The following is a 16,074-nucleotide window of genomic DNA, read 5'->3' as shown; positions in this document are numbered from 1 at the left end:
AGTTACTAATTTGATAATGATGGCATTATCGAATTTTGTCCTAAAACAGTGGTTCTCAAACTTTATTCCACATTGTAATCATCTGGGATCTATATAAAATACTGATGTCTGGTTCCTCACTCACCCCCATTCTGATTCGATTTTTCTTCAGTGTGAGCTGGGCATTGCATTTTTTAAAGCTCTCCAGGTGATGAAAACATACGTCCAAGTTTGGGAATCACTAGCCTAAAGCAAATCTCTCTAGATTATATATATATATGAGTTTGTATGTATGTGTATCTTCTGTATTTCTTAGGATTTTTAATCCAGTGATTCAGGTAGAAGTTCATAAAGCAGAGCTCAATTGATGCTTTAGACCTACACTGATAATAAGATGTAGACCAATTTATCTTCATAAAATCTTTTTTTTTTTTTTTTTTTGGTGACAGGGTCTCACTCTTCATCCAGACTGAGGTGCAGTAGCACAATCACAGCTCACTGCAGCCTCGACCTCCTAGGCTCAAGTGATCCTCCCATCTCAGCCTCCCAAGTAACGTGGCTAATTTTTAAATTTTTTGTAGAGATGGGGTCTTGCCGTGTTGCCTAGGCTGGTCTTGAACATTTGGGCTCAGAAAATTCTTCCTGCCTTTGCTTCCCAAAATGTTGGGATTCACTGCGCCTGGCCTAAAATTCTAGTTTTAATTTTAAATTAAAAGCGTTGTCCCAGGTCTTCCCAATATATTTATATGTTCACATATACATCAGAGTCTTTAATCCCAGATTGTTTCTCTATTTGAAGTTGTTGCTACAAATGTACCTGGATCTTCTTGCCAGGGAACCAGGCTTCCATGGAAAACAGGTGAATCTCTCTTTGTACAGTAGTGTCTCAAAATCCTAATTGTCACCAGTTATGTCTCTGACATATGGCACTTTTCTAAATTGAGAATCCATTTACTTTCTAAGTAATTGAGGACCAGAAGATTTTTCTTCAAGAATAAATGGGGTAACAGAAGCTTGTAAAAAACATTTTAAGCAAGTAAAGAACATTAACTATCCTAATTCCATGCATATGAATGTATCTACTTTCATGTTTATAATTTTTAGCTTACTTGTAATCTACATTTTTATAAGCTTCCCAGTAGATTCTTTAAAAATATCTTTTAACCTCCTACATGCTTTATTAAGTATGCTTACATGGTACTGATTTTTGTATGTTCATCTTGTATCTTGTAACCTTGCAAAACTCATTTATTAGTCCTAGTAATGTTTTTGTAGATTGTATTATATTTTCTACATAGGTGATCATATGATCTGTGAATGTTGACAGTTCTTCCTTTCTAATCTAGATGCCTTTTATAACTTTTTCTTGCTGTATGTCATTGGCTAGAACTTTCAGTATAGTGTTGAATAGGAATGATAAGAGTAGACATTCATACCTCATTCTTGATCTCAGGAAATAAACATTCAGTTTTTCAAAATCAGATATGTGTTAGCAATAGCTTTTTCATAGACGCCCTTTACAGCTTGAGAAAGTTTTTTTCCATTGCTAATTTTTTGTGAGTTTTTTTTTTTAATCAGCAATGGATGTAGATTTTGCTGGGTGCTTTTTCTGCATCTATTGAGATGATAATATGATTTTTCTTTTTCTTTTTTTTTTTTCTTTCTTTCTTTCTTTCTTTATTTTTTATTATTATATTTTAAGTTCTAGGGTACATGTGCATAATGTGCAGGTTTGTTACATATGTATACTTGTGCCATGTTGGTGTGCTGCACCCATCAACTCGTCAGCACCCATCAACTCGTCATTTACATCAGGTATAACTCCCAATGCCATCCCTCCCCCCTCCCCCCTCCCCATGATAGGCCCCGGTGTGTGATGTTCCCCTTCCCGAGTCCAAGTGATCTCATTGTTCAGTTCCCACCTATGAGTGAGAACATGCGGTGTTTGGTTTTCTGTTCTTGTGATAGTTTGCTAAGAATGATGGTTTCCAGCTGCAGCCATGTCCCTACAAAGGACACAAACTCATCCTTTTTTATGGCTGCATAATATTCCATGGTGTATATGTGCCACATTTTCTTAATCCAATCTGTCACTGATGGACATTTGGGTTGATTCCAAGTCTTTGCTATTGTGAATAGTGCTGCAATAAACATACGTGTGCATGTGTCTTTATAGCAGCATGATTTATAATCCTTTGGGTATACACCCAGTAATGGGATGGCTGGGTCGTATGGTACATCTAGTTATAGATCCTTGAGGAATCGCCATACTGTTTTCCATAATGGTTGAACTAGTTTACAATCCCACCAACAGTGTAAAAGTATTCCTATTTCTCCACATCCTCTCCAGCACCTGTTGTTTCCTGACTTTTTAATGATTGCCATTCTAACTGGTGTGAGATGGTATCTCATTGTGGTTTTGATTTGCATTTCTCTGATGGCCAGTGATGATGAGCATTTTTTCATGTGTCTAAAACATGTCTAAAACACCAAAATGTCTAAAACACCAAAAGCAACGGCAGCAAAAGCCAAAATTGACAAATGGGATCTCATTAAACTAAAGAGCTTCTGCACAGCAAAAGAAACTACCATCAGAGTGAACAGGCAACCTACAGAATGAGAGAAAATTTTTGCAATCTACTCATCTGACAAAGGGCTAATATCCAGAACCTATAAAGAACTCAAACAAATTTACAAGAAAAAAACAAACAACCCCATCAAAAAGTGGGCAAAGGATATGAACAGATGTTTCTTAAAAGAAGACATTCATACAGCCAACAGACACATGATTTTGCTTTTTCTATCTGTTCATATGGTGAATTACATTGATTTTCAAATATTAAGCTATCCTTGCATTCCTGGGATACGTATCATTCCACTTAGTCATGATGTATTATCTTTTTTATACATTTTGGATTTGATCTGCAAAAATTATGAGTGAGTATTTTTGCATCTAGTTTATTCTGTGTTTTCTTGTAATATCTTTGTCTGATTTTGGTTTCAGGGTATTGCTGTCTTCATAGATTGAGTTAAATATTAACTTATTTTACATTTTTTACAAGAGTTTATGTAGAATTAGTGTTATTCTTGAAATGTTTGATAGGATTCCTTGGTGAATGCATTTGGGCCGAGAGTTTTAACTATTAATTAATTTAGAAAACAGGATCGAATTTCTGAACTCAAGCAATTGTCCTGCCTCAGCCTCCCTAGTGGCTGGGACTATACATATGAGCCAGTATGCCGATTTTTTTTCTTTTACTATAGGCCTAATTTTTAAAATAGATGTGGGACTATACAGCTTATCTGCTTCTTCTTGAGTACATTCTGGTAGTTTGTATCTTTTAAGGAATTTGTCCATTTCATTTGATTTATTGTATTTATTGGCATAATCTCTGCTTTTCTTTGGGTGTTTAGACTATTTATATTTAACGTGGTTTTTGTTATGGTTGGGTTGAAATGTGCCATCTTGATTTTTTTTTCTCTTTGTCTCACCTGTTCTTGTTCTCTGTTTGTCTTCCTTTTGATTGCATACTTTTTATCACCCTATTTTCTCTCCTTAATACTTATTAGCTGTAACTCTTTGTTTTATAATTTTAGTATTAATTTAAAGTTTATATTACGCATTTTTATCTTTTCTTAGCTTACCTGAAGGATTTGTTTTAATTTAGTTAGGTTCCATATGATGGGGATAACATTTTAGAAGAGGAGAATAGCAGAGTGACAAAACTGAGTGGGATCCACAGGATTTTCCATAGAAAAATGGCACTTCCAGGATCTTGGTCAAGTGAATTGTTTATTAGGTTGGTCTTTAACATCAGTCTGATTATATCTGTAAGGTCAGGAAAATAGCACAGTGTTGATTGTGAATTATTTTCAGAGTGCTTAGCCTTTCCAGTAGATTAAGAGTGACAGCTTTTACTAAATTATTGGGATGTGGATTAGGGAATTACATCTGGATTGGAGTTCTATATCTGTTTCTTGCCAGGTATGTGACCTTGGGGAAATTACTTAATCTTTCCAAGCCTCAGTTTTCACATTTGTAACATGCTATAATTATACCCATTATAAGGTTCTGGTGAAGATGCTATAATTATACCCATTATACCCATTATAAGGTTCTGGTAACATGCTATAATTATACCCATTATAAGGTTCTGGTAAATGAACCAACATATATAAGTTCTTGGTACAGTGCTTAGCTTGTGGTAAAGGCTCAGTAAAAGTTAGTTGCTCCTATCAGCATCATCTTTATTGTAATTAGATTATTTCCCCTCTTCTTTTTTGAAGAAGGAACTGACTAATAAACTCCCAACTAGACAGGCAAAAACAATGTTTATGGCATAGGTGAAAATCAATAAAAGGAAAAAAAACCAATAGAAAGAATAATGTTATAATTCATTTTAAAAAACATTTTCTTGCTTAGATGATAACTTATTTTTGATCATGGGCCAACACGAGTTTGTCTGGCTAAAGTAAATTCTTTTTTTTGAGACAGACTCTCACTCTGTCACCCAGGCTGGAGTGCAATGACATGATCTTGGCTCACTGTAACGTCCGCCCCCCAATTTCAAGCATTTCTCCTGCCTCAGCTTCCTGAGAGCCGGGATTACAGGTGTGTGCCACCACGCACGGCTACTTTTTGTGTAGAGATGGGGTTTTGCCAAACTGGCCAGGCTGATCTCGAACCCCTGACCTCAAGTGATCCTCCCGCCTTGGCCTCCCAAAGTGCTGAGATTATAGATGTGAGCCACCATGCCCAGCCTGCCTGGCTAAAGTTAATTCTGATGATCATTCATAATTTTTTGAAAATCTATCCAAAGTATAGCTTCAAGAAGGAGATAGGGGCACAGAAAGAAAAACTATGAGGCAACATGTCATCTGGTTAAGGGTGCAGACTTTGTAATCAGATTGAATAGGCTGGAACCTTGGATCCACCATTTATAAACCATGTAACCTTAGGCACACTATTAACATCTGTGTGCCTCAATTTTTCCTCAAGTATACAGTGCAGATACTAATAATGCCTATCTCATAGGATTGTTGAAAGGATCAAGTGAATTAATACATAAGAAGTTCTTAGAATAGTTCACATAGTAAGTACTCAAGAAATACTCGTTGTTGTTGATGTTGTTAGATTAATCCCTCTGGGTCTTTAGCTCAGCCTACAACATTGAGGAAATCCTCACCTTCCTGCCAAGATGAAGAGCGAAAGGAGTTGGTCTAGTGTCAGTGGCAAGTGTAATGGATGGGAAATTGAGACATCTCTTCTGTTGTGGAGTTCTCAATAATGATTTTGTTTAACATGAGCTACAATTATCTTTAAAATGCCCTTTGTCCCTAAAAGTCTTCCTCTCATAAAAACCATATTGCTGTTCCACTTGACTTTGAAGCCCCAAGGCTGGTAAGTCATTATCTTAAATGGATTGTTCCCAAGTCCAGGATCACATTCTTAGCACAGACATGGAGATCAATTTCACACAGTAATTAGCCATCTTGATGAAATAGGACTAAAACAGGTCCTTCCCACTTGCCCTGTTCTTAATTAATAGAATGACCCATTTTTCAGCCACCTAGACCTCGCATCCTTAAGAACCACTTTTGGTGCTAAAAATAAAGTTGGAAAAAAAGAAAGAGCAATGAGAACATTTATAATGAGGCCATTTACCTCTTTAATTATATGCTTTGAACGATTAATAAATGTTTGCTGAGTGAATGAGTGCATTTGAAATGGAATGATGTGTGAATTGACTGTTTTCTCAACTGATGGCTCTGACCTCTCAATACTAACTTTTGTAGTGAGTGTTGCTTTTTAGGGTTTAATTTTTTATTGTCATTTGGCTAATGGACAGTGTCAGGGATTGCTGTGATCTAATAAAAAACTTTTGGTGGTGGGGAAGGGAGAAGCACTGATTTTAAACTTTTTATTATACAAAGAAAACATTTTCATAGCATACAAATTAGAAAATATATAATAAAGATCAAAACGAAAATGAAATCATTATGTTTCCTAAAGAAAACAATTGATAGTATTCCAGCAAACTTAATTTTTGTCTTTCAAGAATGGAATTATTCTGTATATTCCAGGGTCTTCAGATACAGCCCTGGGAATAATCTCTTATATATCTCTTTTCTACTGTCCTGTGTCACAGCTGTAGAATCCTCAACACAGTGCTTTGGGCAGGTCCCACCAGTTCATTTGAGTTGTTATATGCTAGGTTTTGTGGCATATGAACATCATCTTATTTTAAAATAGTTTCTGATATAATTTAAGAGATAAGTGACAGGTAGAAATATGCCGTTCAACAAAAACCTAAGTCCTATGCCCTATCACCAGAGAGATTTCTTAACTTTCCCATTTATGCAGCAATTGTATATCCACATTCAGATGCTGGCAGGGGTATTACCATCTTCCTGCAGTTGAACACAAGGTTTCTAAGACCTACTTAGAAGCTGGCTAATACCTTTGTTGTTTTAGTGAGGAAGCCAGTTACCCCAAAGACAGTCATTGCTCTTGCCTGGAATTCTCATGCTCCAGATCTTTGAGCAACTCAGCCCACATGTGATCTTAAAGGGGCCTTTCCCGACCACGACCCTATCTAAAGTAGCTACCCAGTCACTCTCAGTCCTCTTTCCCTATTTTCCTTCCTGCAGAGGTGACTACTCCTGGAAAACAGCTTGAGTGTATTGGTTGATTTATTGTCTGACAATTCCCTGTTGAATGTCAGCTCCCTGATAACAGGTATCTTGTTTGTCTTGTTCTGATTGTATCCGCCATACCTAAAATAGCATCTGGCATATTGTAAGCTCTTATATATTCAATGAATAATTAAACCATGCTCTGATATTATCAGGCTGTGGCCTTGCTATCCTCTCAACTTGCCCTTCTAAATCCTATAAACCAGTGTTACTCAAAGTGTGGCCCATGGGCCTGTAGCATCAGCAGCACCTAGAAACTTGTTAGAAGTAGGTTCTTGAGCCCCATACTAGACTTCCTGAATCATAGTTTCTGAATGTGTGGCCTAGGAACATGGATTTAAGCAAGCTGTATTGGCCGTTCTTATGTATGCTGAGGTCTGAGGACCACTGCCATGATCATGGAAATCTCATCCACATCAATTTTTGCTTTCTAAAAAAGCCTTTCCTAAAATCTGTGGCATTCTATAAGGGACAACTCCTTCACCTGAATTACTAATTACCTCAGAATTGTTTACCCCTACATGCTTTGTAGCTGTTTGATGTATAGTCTGTTTCTTCAACCAGTCTGAGATCTCCAGCAAGACAGGAACATAATTCTACTCTGATCTTTTCTGTGGGTGTAATGAGTGAGCAATCAGGAAACACTTGATTGTTTTGGTCATGTGTGTACATTTATGGGACAAGAATGTTATGTCGTCTGTGTAGCTCCCCCGAACCTGATCTTTGCTGCGGTGTGGAATTGGCCACACATGCTTGGTTGCATGGGGCCCTGGATTATCCACAGGAACTTGGTTCTGGAAATACCAAAGCACTGTTGTTTCACAGCAGCCCAATGAGTAGGCCCTGCATGGGATGAGGCTTTTGCTCTGTCTTCCTGCATGGTCACCTCTAGTCATTTGAGAGCTTCCGTTGCATGCGCATCACCTATAGTAGGAGATGCCATCAATTTATCAATTATTTCAAGCACATTTTAAATTCATCGTCCCTCTGTCTACCTGAGAATTGCTAATGTCATATTCTTCACTGACCACAAGGCAAATTAGAAAATTGGTTGCTATCATTTCACTATCTATAGAAGACAAAGCACTGTGTCTCTCTTTTTACAGTAGAAGTGCTCCAGAGAATTTCTGTGTCAACTTTAGAGATACTTTTCATAAAGATAAGAAGCATTTTATTCTTCTGAGAGAAAGGAGAATAATTAAAAAATAAAAAAACCTTTTGCATGCTGACTTCCCCCTGACTCCAAATTATCGCTTCTGCACAGATTCTAAAGTTATTCCACACGTTTCTTTGTGAAACTTCTTTAACCAGCTTGCGGAGACTTGAGCTGTACTGGGCCAACTCATAGTGTATGCTCATGGCACACAGGATGACTAGTTTATTTTTATTCTCCGTTATTTTGGATCGGAGAACAATCCTAGGGCACAAGAATTTCATGCGTGGTTATTGTTGGCATGTGGAGGCTTTTGAAGTAATCTGTGGTTAATCACTGAATACCTGCTAGATAGGCAGGGATATGTGCGTTAGGCTGTCTTATGTTTGTGCAAGTGTACAAGTGCATGCAGGGCTTGTGTATTGGGCAGTGGGAAAGAAGACATGAGTTGTGATAACCTTCCCTCTGGAATGTAGAATCTTGCCAGGAAAGCAAGCACACCAGTTAGACCTGAGCTGGAATTCTGCTTTCTTTAATAACTGTGCAATCTTGGGTAAGAGTTTCTCTGGGCTGTTACAATCAAATGACGTAACAGATGAAGATGCCTAGCCCCATGTCTGGTGTGTACTAGGTGCTGAAGGTCTGTGTTGGTGTGCATGTGTGTACTTGTGCCTGGCTCTTATTTAATAACACAGATGTAAAACAAACTGCACACAACGTTGTATAGCTTTATTAGTTACTATGTTTTAAACTCCCAAAGCAACACATTTTTAAAAAGCAATGTTGTCCCACAGCCTTTCCTACATTTGATGTTCCTAAGCTTATTGTTTAATTTTTTGCCAATCTACTGTATTAAATGAGATCATAAATATGATTTAGATAGTAAATGATATCATAAATATTATTTAGATATTAAATGATATCTTAGTGTTATTCTTAATATTTTTTCAGTGGCCATCTATCACTTATTACTTAGTTTAATTTAAAAAATTAATATATATTAATTCTTATTGTATAGGAATACTGCATAGGTTTCATATAGGAAGTATGAAACTCAGGTTGCTTGAGGGATAACTGCTGTGCACACTGTGGTGCATTCAGAACCTTCCAGTCTTTTCTTCTTGGCATATGTAGTTATCTACACTGAGGTCATACCACATATACAGCTTTATATTCTGACTTTTTCATTTAACTTTTTTTTTTTTTGGAGACAAGATCTTGCTCTGTCACCCAGACTTTAGCACAGTGGCTCAGTGACGGTGCACTGCAGCCTCAAACACCTGGACTCAAGAGATCTTCCCACTTCAACCTCTCGAGAAGCTGGGACTACAGGTGCACACCACCATGCTCAGCTAATTTTTTGTAGAGATGGGGTCTTGCTGTGTTGCCCAGGCTGGCCTTGAGCTCCTGGCCTCAAGCAGTCCTCCCATTTCAGCCTCCCAAAATGTTGAGATTACAGGTGTGAGCCAGTGCACCTGGCCTCATTTTACATTTTGTCATGAAAAAGTCTTGTGCCATTAAATGTTATGTAAAAACACGACTTTCAATGGCTGCTTGCTTTTCTGTTATATGGATGTGCCTAAACTTAGGCAATCACTGGTTTTTATGTTTTTCTTTTTTGCTGTTCTATCTAACGCGGAACATCTTTGTACTATATCTGTGTTACGTTTATAAGGTAAAGGACGTTGGAAAATATGTGGTTAATTCTTGAATGTACTGCCCTTTTTAAAGCATACATGTGAAGTATCCATACAGCCAGGGTTGTGGGGAAGCACTGTCTGCAGCTGGTGCTTTTGTGTAACATGCATCTGACAGGTTAGAGCCCTCGGCTGAGAGTCCCAGTAGCACTTACCTTGCTTTTTCTCTCTGCACAGTCCTATTGTTACAGGTATCGCTGTGCTGCTCGTAGCCAGAACACACCTGATAGCTCTGCTTCGAATCTGGGATTCCGCTGTGCGGCCGACCGCCTGCCCACCATGGACTGACAACCGAGAAGAATTTTCCCAATCCAAGAAGGAGTCGTGTCTGACCTACAGAACTCTGAACGATCTCATGCAAAGAATTCCCACCCTGAGGTGGGTTACATACCTGCCCAACGGCCAAAGGAACCGCCTTGTGAGACCAAATCGCTGACCTGGGTCAGTGCATGTGCTTTATTGTGTGGTGCATCTTTGAAGATCATCGCCATATTTTACTTTTGAGAGTCTTTAAAGAAGAAGGGGAGTGGAGGGAACCCTGACCTAGGCTTCAGGAGGCCCGCATCCTACACAGGCTCTGCCACAGGGGTTAGACCCCAGGTCTGACACTTGGCCTTCCTGGGCCTCAAGTTCCCTCCCCTATCAAATGAGGGGATGGACAGCATGACCTCTGGGTTTCTCTCCAACTCATCAGTTCTAAAGAGGATATCAGATTCTATTGTGACTTCATAGTGAGAATTTATGATAGATTATTTTTTAGCTATTTTTTCCATGTGTGAACCTTGAGTGATACTAATCATGTAAAGTAAGAGTTCTCTTATGTATTATTTTCAGAAAAGGGATGGTGGTGACTCCTTTATATTCATACTGCACTTTGTTTTTCCAAGGAAATCAGTGTCTTTTACATCGTTATGATGAATCCCACATGGGCCAGTGATGGTATGCTGAAGTTCAGCCATTGAACACACAGGAATGTCTGTGGGGTGACTCTACTGTGCTTTATCTTTTAACATTAAGTGCCTTTGGTTCAGAGGGGCAGTCATAAGCTCTGTTTGCCCCTCTCCCCAAAGCCTTCAGTGAATGTGAAATGTGTGCTAAATGGGGAAACCTGTTTAATTCTAGGTATAGGGTAAAAGGAATGAGGACCTTGAATTAGCTATATTCAGGGTATCCGGTATTTTGTAATAGGGAATAGGAAACCTTGTTGGCTATGGAATATCAGATGCTTTGAATCATGCACTATGTTGAATAAACTTATCTGCTAAATCAGGCTTCACTCTCATCAGCTTCTTTTCTCTTTCTCTTCTTTGAGTTTTCTTTTAAAGAAAGGACTTTGTGATATGCATGTTTTATTTGCTAGAAGACTTCCATGTTTATTGGCTAGTGGATAACTTTGATATATAGGTAATTTGTGGGAATTTTTATTCCAAATAGCAAGGCTATTCCACCAGGAACCCTATCATGACCTTGCTGCTTGTTGCCACAGTAGATAAATGCCAAGTCAAAGGCACTGCCCCGGTTGGTGATCTTGTAAAACCCAGCATTTGCTTCCCATGCCAGGAAAGCACCTTGTTTTAGAACAATGGATTTTGACCTAAGGTCCCTCTTATCAAAGTTCCCATCCTGATTCCTCAGTCCTGAGAACCCCTAAGCCATTTCTTGCATGCCATTCAAAAGAAATGTTTAAATCAAATAATATTCAAAAGTGTTTAACCAACACATTTACTACTTTTGTGCTTCGCCTCTTAACATGTTAAAACATTTCACTTGAAAAGCAATTGTGTAGGCCAGGCTCAGTGGCTCATGCCTGTAACCCCAGCACTTTGGGAGGCCAAGGTGGGTAGATCACTCAAGGTCAGGAGTTCGAGATTAGCCTGGCCAACATGCCAAAACCCTATTTCTACTAAAAATACAAAAGAAAAAAAAAAAAATTTGCCAGGAGTGGTGGCATGTGCCTGTAGTCCCAGCTACTCAGGACTGAGCCAGAAGAATCGCTTGAACTCGGGAGGCAGAGGTTGCAGTGAGCCGAGATCACGCCATTGCATTCCAGCCTGGATAACAGAACAAGACTTTGTCTCAGAGAAAAAAAAAAAAGTCATGTAGCTGGCATGTTTAGCCACATTTGTGGTTCATTTTGTGGATATTAAATGTTTTTCTACAAACTTCCACCTACTGATGATTAATCCCGGGGCAGGGGGGAAAAAAACATTTGTAGCAAATAACTAATGTAGGAAATAAGAGATTTTATTTTTAAAGTCGTCCTACTCCAGTACAGTTTGTTTTTACTTGTTACCTCCCACCTGCATATATTTTTTACATTGTTATATTTATAGTGTGTATATTTTGAATTCTTCTCTTGTTAATTAATGTTATATTGCATAAATATTTTTGGTGTTTTGGGTATACTTTTTAGAATTGCATTTTTAGCAGCAGCACAATACTGGAAGGCATTTAAAATGAATTCCTAAGTTGGGGACAGTGGCTGATATCTATAATCCCAGTGCTTTGGGAAGTTGAGGCGAGAGGATCATTTGAGGCCAGGAACCGAGACCAGCCTGGTCAACTGATATGGTTTGACTGCGTCCCCACCCAAATCTCATCTTGAATTGTAGTTCCCATAATCCCCAGGTGTTGTGCAAGGGACCTGCTGGGAGTAATTGAATCATGGGAGCAGTAACCCCCATGCTGTTCTTGTGATAGTGAGTTAGTTCTCACAAGTTCTGATGGTTTTATAAGGGGCTTTTCCCCCATTGCTCAGCACTTACTCTCCTGCCACCCTGTGAAGAGGCGCCTTCCACCATGATTGTAACTTTCCCCAGCCATGTGGAACTGTGAGTCAATTAAACCTCTTTTCTTTATAAATTACCCAGTCTCAGGTATTCCTTCATAACAGTGTGAACATGGAGTAATATAGCAACAAAGCGAGACCCCATCTTTACAAAAAATGAAAAATCAAAATTAGTTGGGCATGGCAGTGTGTACCTGTCATCCCAGCTACCTGAGAGGCTGAGGTGGGAGGTTTGCTTGTGCCCAGGAGCTCAAGGCTGCAGTAAACTATGATTGTGCCCGTTTACACCAGCCTGGGCAACAAAGAAAGACCCTGTCTCTAAAAATACATAAAATAAAATGACATCCTAACAAGCCATTTATTTAAGAACTACATGTCTGGGTTACCAACTAAAGAGTACCCTAAACTATGGCCAGCTATAGTCACTACGGTTTATAATGCTGGATAATGACATATGAGCAGACCAACAAAATGGGACTGTGAAAAGTTCGGTTTGAATGCCATAAGTCCTGAAAAGCCTCACTTTCTGTAAAATTGCACACAGAAAAATAGAGGCATAAGGGGAAGATAGGGGTAGAGGCAGATTACTCAAAACTTAAGGAACTTTGTACATTTTACCATAGCACTAGCAAAATAATAACTATCCTAACAAAACCAGTAGCTTAATTCAATCTCCACTGGCATTTGCAGCCAGCATTACAGCCCAGTTGATCCTTTGCAGCCTTAAGCCTTGAGGCACCTTCTTTCTTCTCCAAGATGTAAGACCTTCAGGACATATGCTTCTAATGGAGACCACTTCCATCAAAAGTAAAAAATCTGATCTGGGATGTAGATTTCTTCATCAGTCAACTTCAAGAGGGGCAGTGTCTTTGCAGCGTCTTTACCTGCACTCTGCTTAACGCAGAGAGAGCTTAACACAGTGGAAACTGTAGCAGTTCTTGAAGCCACTAAATAAATCACTAGATGCACTAAAAGAAGGCACTTTCATAGGATTATTATTTTTTTTTTTCCTGAAGGTCTTCATATATTGCTAAGGTTTTCTCTTAAATTATGAGAAAGTTTGTGCCTGCTTGTTTCAATACATGTTTTAAACCACATGTGATCCAACATGACTTCCACATTCTACTGTCCTCCATTCTGTTTATTAATCGCTTGTGAGCTATTTCTGCTTTAAATAAACACTTGGAGCAGAGCAGACCATTTGGTCAATGTGCCAGTTCCAGTTGCAGTATTAAAAAATTGTTTTTTATTGTTGTTGTTGTTGTTTTAGGAACTCTTATATCTAGAGTTGGTTTCTAATTCTCGTTTCTTGCCCCATTGAAACATGGAAGGAATTTGAGGTTTGTTCTCAAGTCTGCTTTAGTCCTGAATCCTGGATGGTCTTTATTTTTGGATTGTACGTGACAGTTGGTGAGAAGCAAGGTGTATCTCTGTTTTTTAAAAGCTGTAAACATGATTAGAAGAAGGTAGGGGCTGGGGGAAATAGGGGTGGTAATCAAGAGGGACCTTCTCTTCATGGAAAATGGGCTGCATAGATGCCTCAAACTACATGGTTCAACCTACAGCTTAAAATGGAGTACAGCTCTGTGTCAATATGGACATTTTCTTTTCACCCTCACCTTCTACCTTTTTTTGAACAGAGCATCTCAATTGTCCATATGACCCTTGAGGAAAAAAAGAAATGGAAGCTACCATTTATTTTAGTAAGAGTTCGTTGGGGCCAGGCACGGTAGCTCATGCCTGTAATCCCAGCACTTTGGGAGGCCGAGGTGGGTGGATCAGCTGAGGTCAGGAGTTCATGACCAACCTGGCCAACATGGTGAAACCCCGTCTCTACTAAAAATACAAAAATTAGCTGGGCTTGGTGGTGGATGCCTGTAATCCCAGCTACTCGGAGGCTGAGGCAGGAGAATCAATTGAACTCAGGAGGCGGAGGTTGCAGTGAGCTGAGATCACGCCATTGCACTCCAGCCTAGGTGACAAGAGCAAAACTCTGTCTCAAAATAAATAAATAAATAAAAGTTAGTTGGGGCAGGGGTGTGGTGGGGGTGGTGGCTTCAAAGTAGTGCATTGGTAAATTCAATTTTTCAGGGACTGTCTTTACTGAGAATTCTGTTGATAAAAAATAATGACTGAAATTTCATCCATGAGAATCTAGTATTTTAATTCTCTTGCTAATCACCTTTTCAAAATAGATCACATTTTTGTCCTCAGTATTCAAGCTGCAAACAGAATTTTTGCATGTGGTAAAATCCATAGTTGACTTCAGGAATATCTTGAAAAAAACACCGTAAACATAGTGCTTTCTGTTCTGAAACTTCAGGAATTTTATGAAAGGGATTAGTGTGGGCTTATGTTTTCTTTTTTAAATATTTGGCATTTCTGTCTCCCTCCTGCCCTCCTTCCTTCCAACAAATATTAACATTCTATTATCAGTATTTCTCATAAGGGAGTTAACCTGCAGGCTGGTTATGGAGGAACAAAGGAAGTGCAGAGCCAGGCAAGATGTGTCAACAGGTGAAGCAGGCTGGGCGTGAGTGAGGCCTGTTGTAAGCGTGCTGCCACTGCTCTGTTCTCGTCCATGGCTGCCCTGCAGAAATGTCAGCCGGGAGCTGCTCAGTTATCTAGTTTCCAGGACTGGCTGGATGTTTGCATTTTCGTGTGAAGTCTTCTGAGTTTTTAATGTTGGCAACCAACTAAGATTTTAAAAAAGCAAACACTGTGAAGACCTAATAAATTGCTTCTACAGCTCTGTTTCATCTGTGGGGTGCCAGTTTGCATTTGCAGCCTGGATTATGAAGAGTTGACACAGAGCAAAAAAAAAAAAAATTTGTATGTATTTATATCTGAAGAATGACTGATGAAGTAAGTAATGTACTAGTAAGAAATGTATAAATGTGAAAAAGGGCCGTGGCTTGCCCAGGGACCTCATCTTGCCTAGAAATGCCTTACGAGACTCCTCTCTTCTATCCCCACGCCGTCCCCACCAAAAACCATTTAACAGCGATGGGTAATCTCAGCAGAGCCATGGACAGCCCATTTTCATTAACTTGAGCACTTATGGCTAAGTGTGCAGATTAATATCAGAGAATAGCAAAATTTTAATTTATTGACTGTTGATTTACTTTTATTTGTTAAAACTTAATTCTCTGGATACAAACCACCCTAGAGCAGGCCTCATTTTTATAGGTTTTCCAGAGTCAGTTGTGCTATTAGTGAAAGCTAGCCTTTGTTGTTTCAAATGCTTAAAACACCATGGAAATTATTAACTCCGAGAGCCTCAGATGGAGCTTTGGCAGGTGGCCAGAACTTCCTTCCTCTGACTCTTGTGTTTAGACCATTAGAGCAAGAGTTTAATTAATTTTTTGATTAAGCAAAATCGTTACAGACAATATTCAGGTAGGCTGTAAAATGAGAAATGCTCTTTCCTGAAACTTGCCCTATTTAGGATTGGAAAGTTCAAGGGATTAGTACCAAGGGGGCGGAATTTTTCAGCTTCAGATCAGATTCTAATCTGTCCCCAAAGTAATTGACCCCAAAGTCATCATTACGAGCAGGCTGGTTAGGCCTTTGGAATTAGTCACAGTCGTCAGGGAAGAAGGCGATTCCAGTTCAGAGTAATTGAAGGTCGGATAGGATTGCTCTCCCACCCTTGGGTGTGGGCCATATTTGACAAACCCCTTGTTTTCTTTGCCAAGGGAAATGGAAGACTGATCAGAGCAACTCTTTTCCAGCATGTCAGCTTGGACCTCAACAGGGTA

At 39.1% G+C, this 16,074-nt stretch overlaps 1 protein-coding gene across 8 annotated transcripts in view; it reads left to right on the top strand.

Annotated features, from left to right (window-relative positions):
- SUMF1 (sulfatase modifying factor 1) overlaps window positions 1-10,794 on the top strand; it is a 114,135-nt gene extending 103,341 nt beyond the window's left edge. For all 8 annotated transcript variants that reach the window (XM_074032758.1, XM_074032757.1, XM_074032756.1 and 5 more), the window contains one exon: window positions 9,703-10,794. In XM_074032758.1, the coding sequence (XP_073888859.1) occupies window positions 9,703-9,813 (111 nt within the window). In that variant the 3' untranslated portion in view covers window positions 9,814-10,794. The remainder of the gene's footprint in view (window positions 1-9,702) is intronic.
- Window positions 10,795-16,074: the final 5,280 nt, after the last annotated feature.

The sequence above is a fragment of the Macaca fascicularis genome, chromosome 2 (assembly GCF_037993035.2).
Source record: "Macaca fascicularis isolate 582-1 chromosome 2, T2T-MFA8v1.1".
Taxonomy (NCBI): Eukaryota; Metazoa; Chordata; class Mammalia; order Primates; family Cercopithecidae; genus Macaca; species Macaca fascicularis.
The sequence above is the reverse complement of the archived record's forward strand: the minus strand, read 5'-3'. Positions and strand labels throughout refer to the sequence as shown.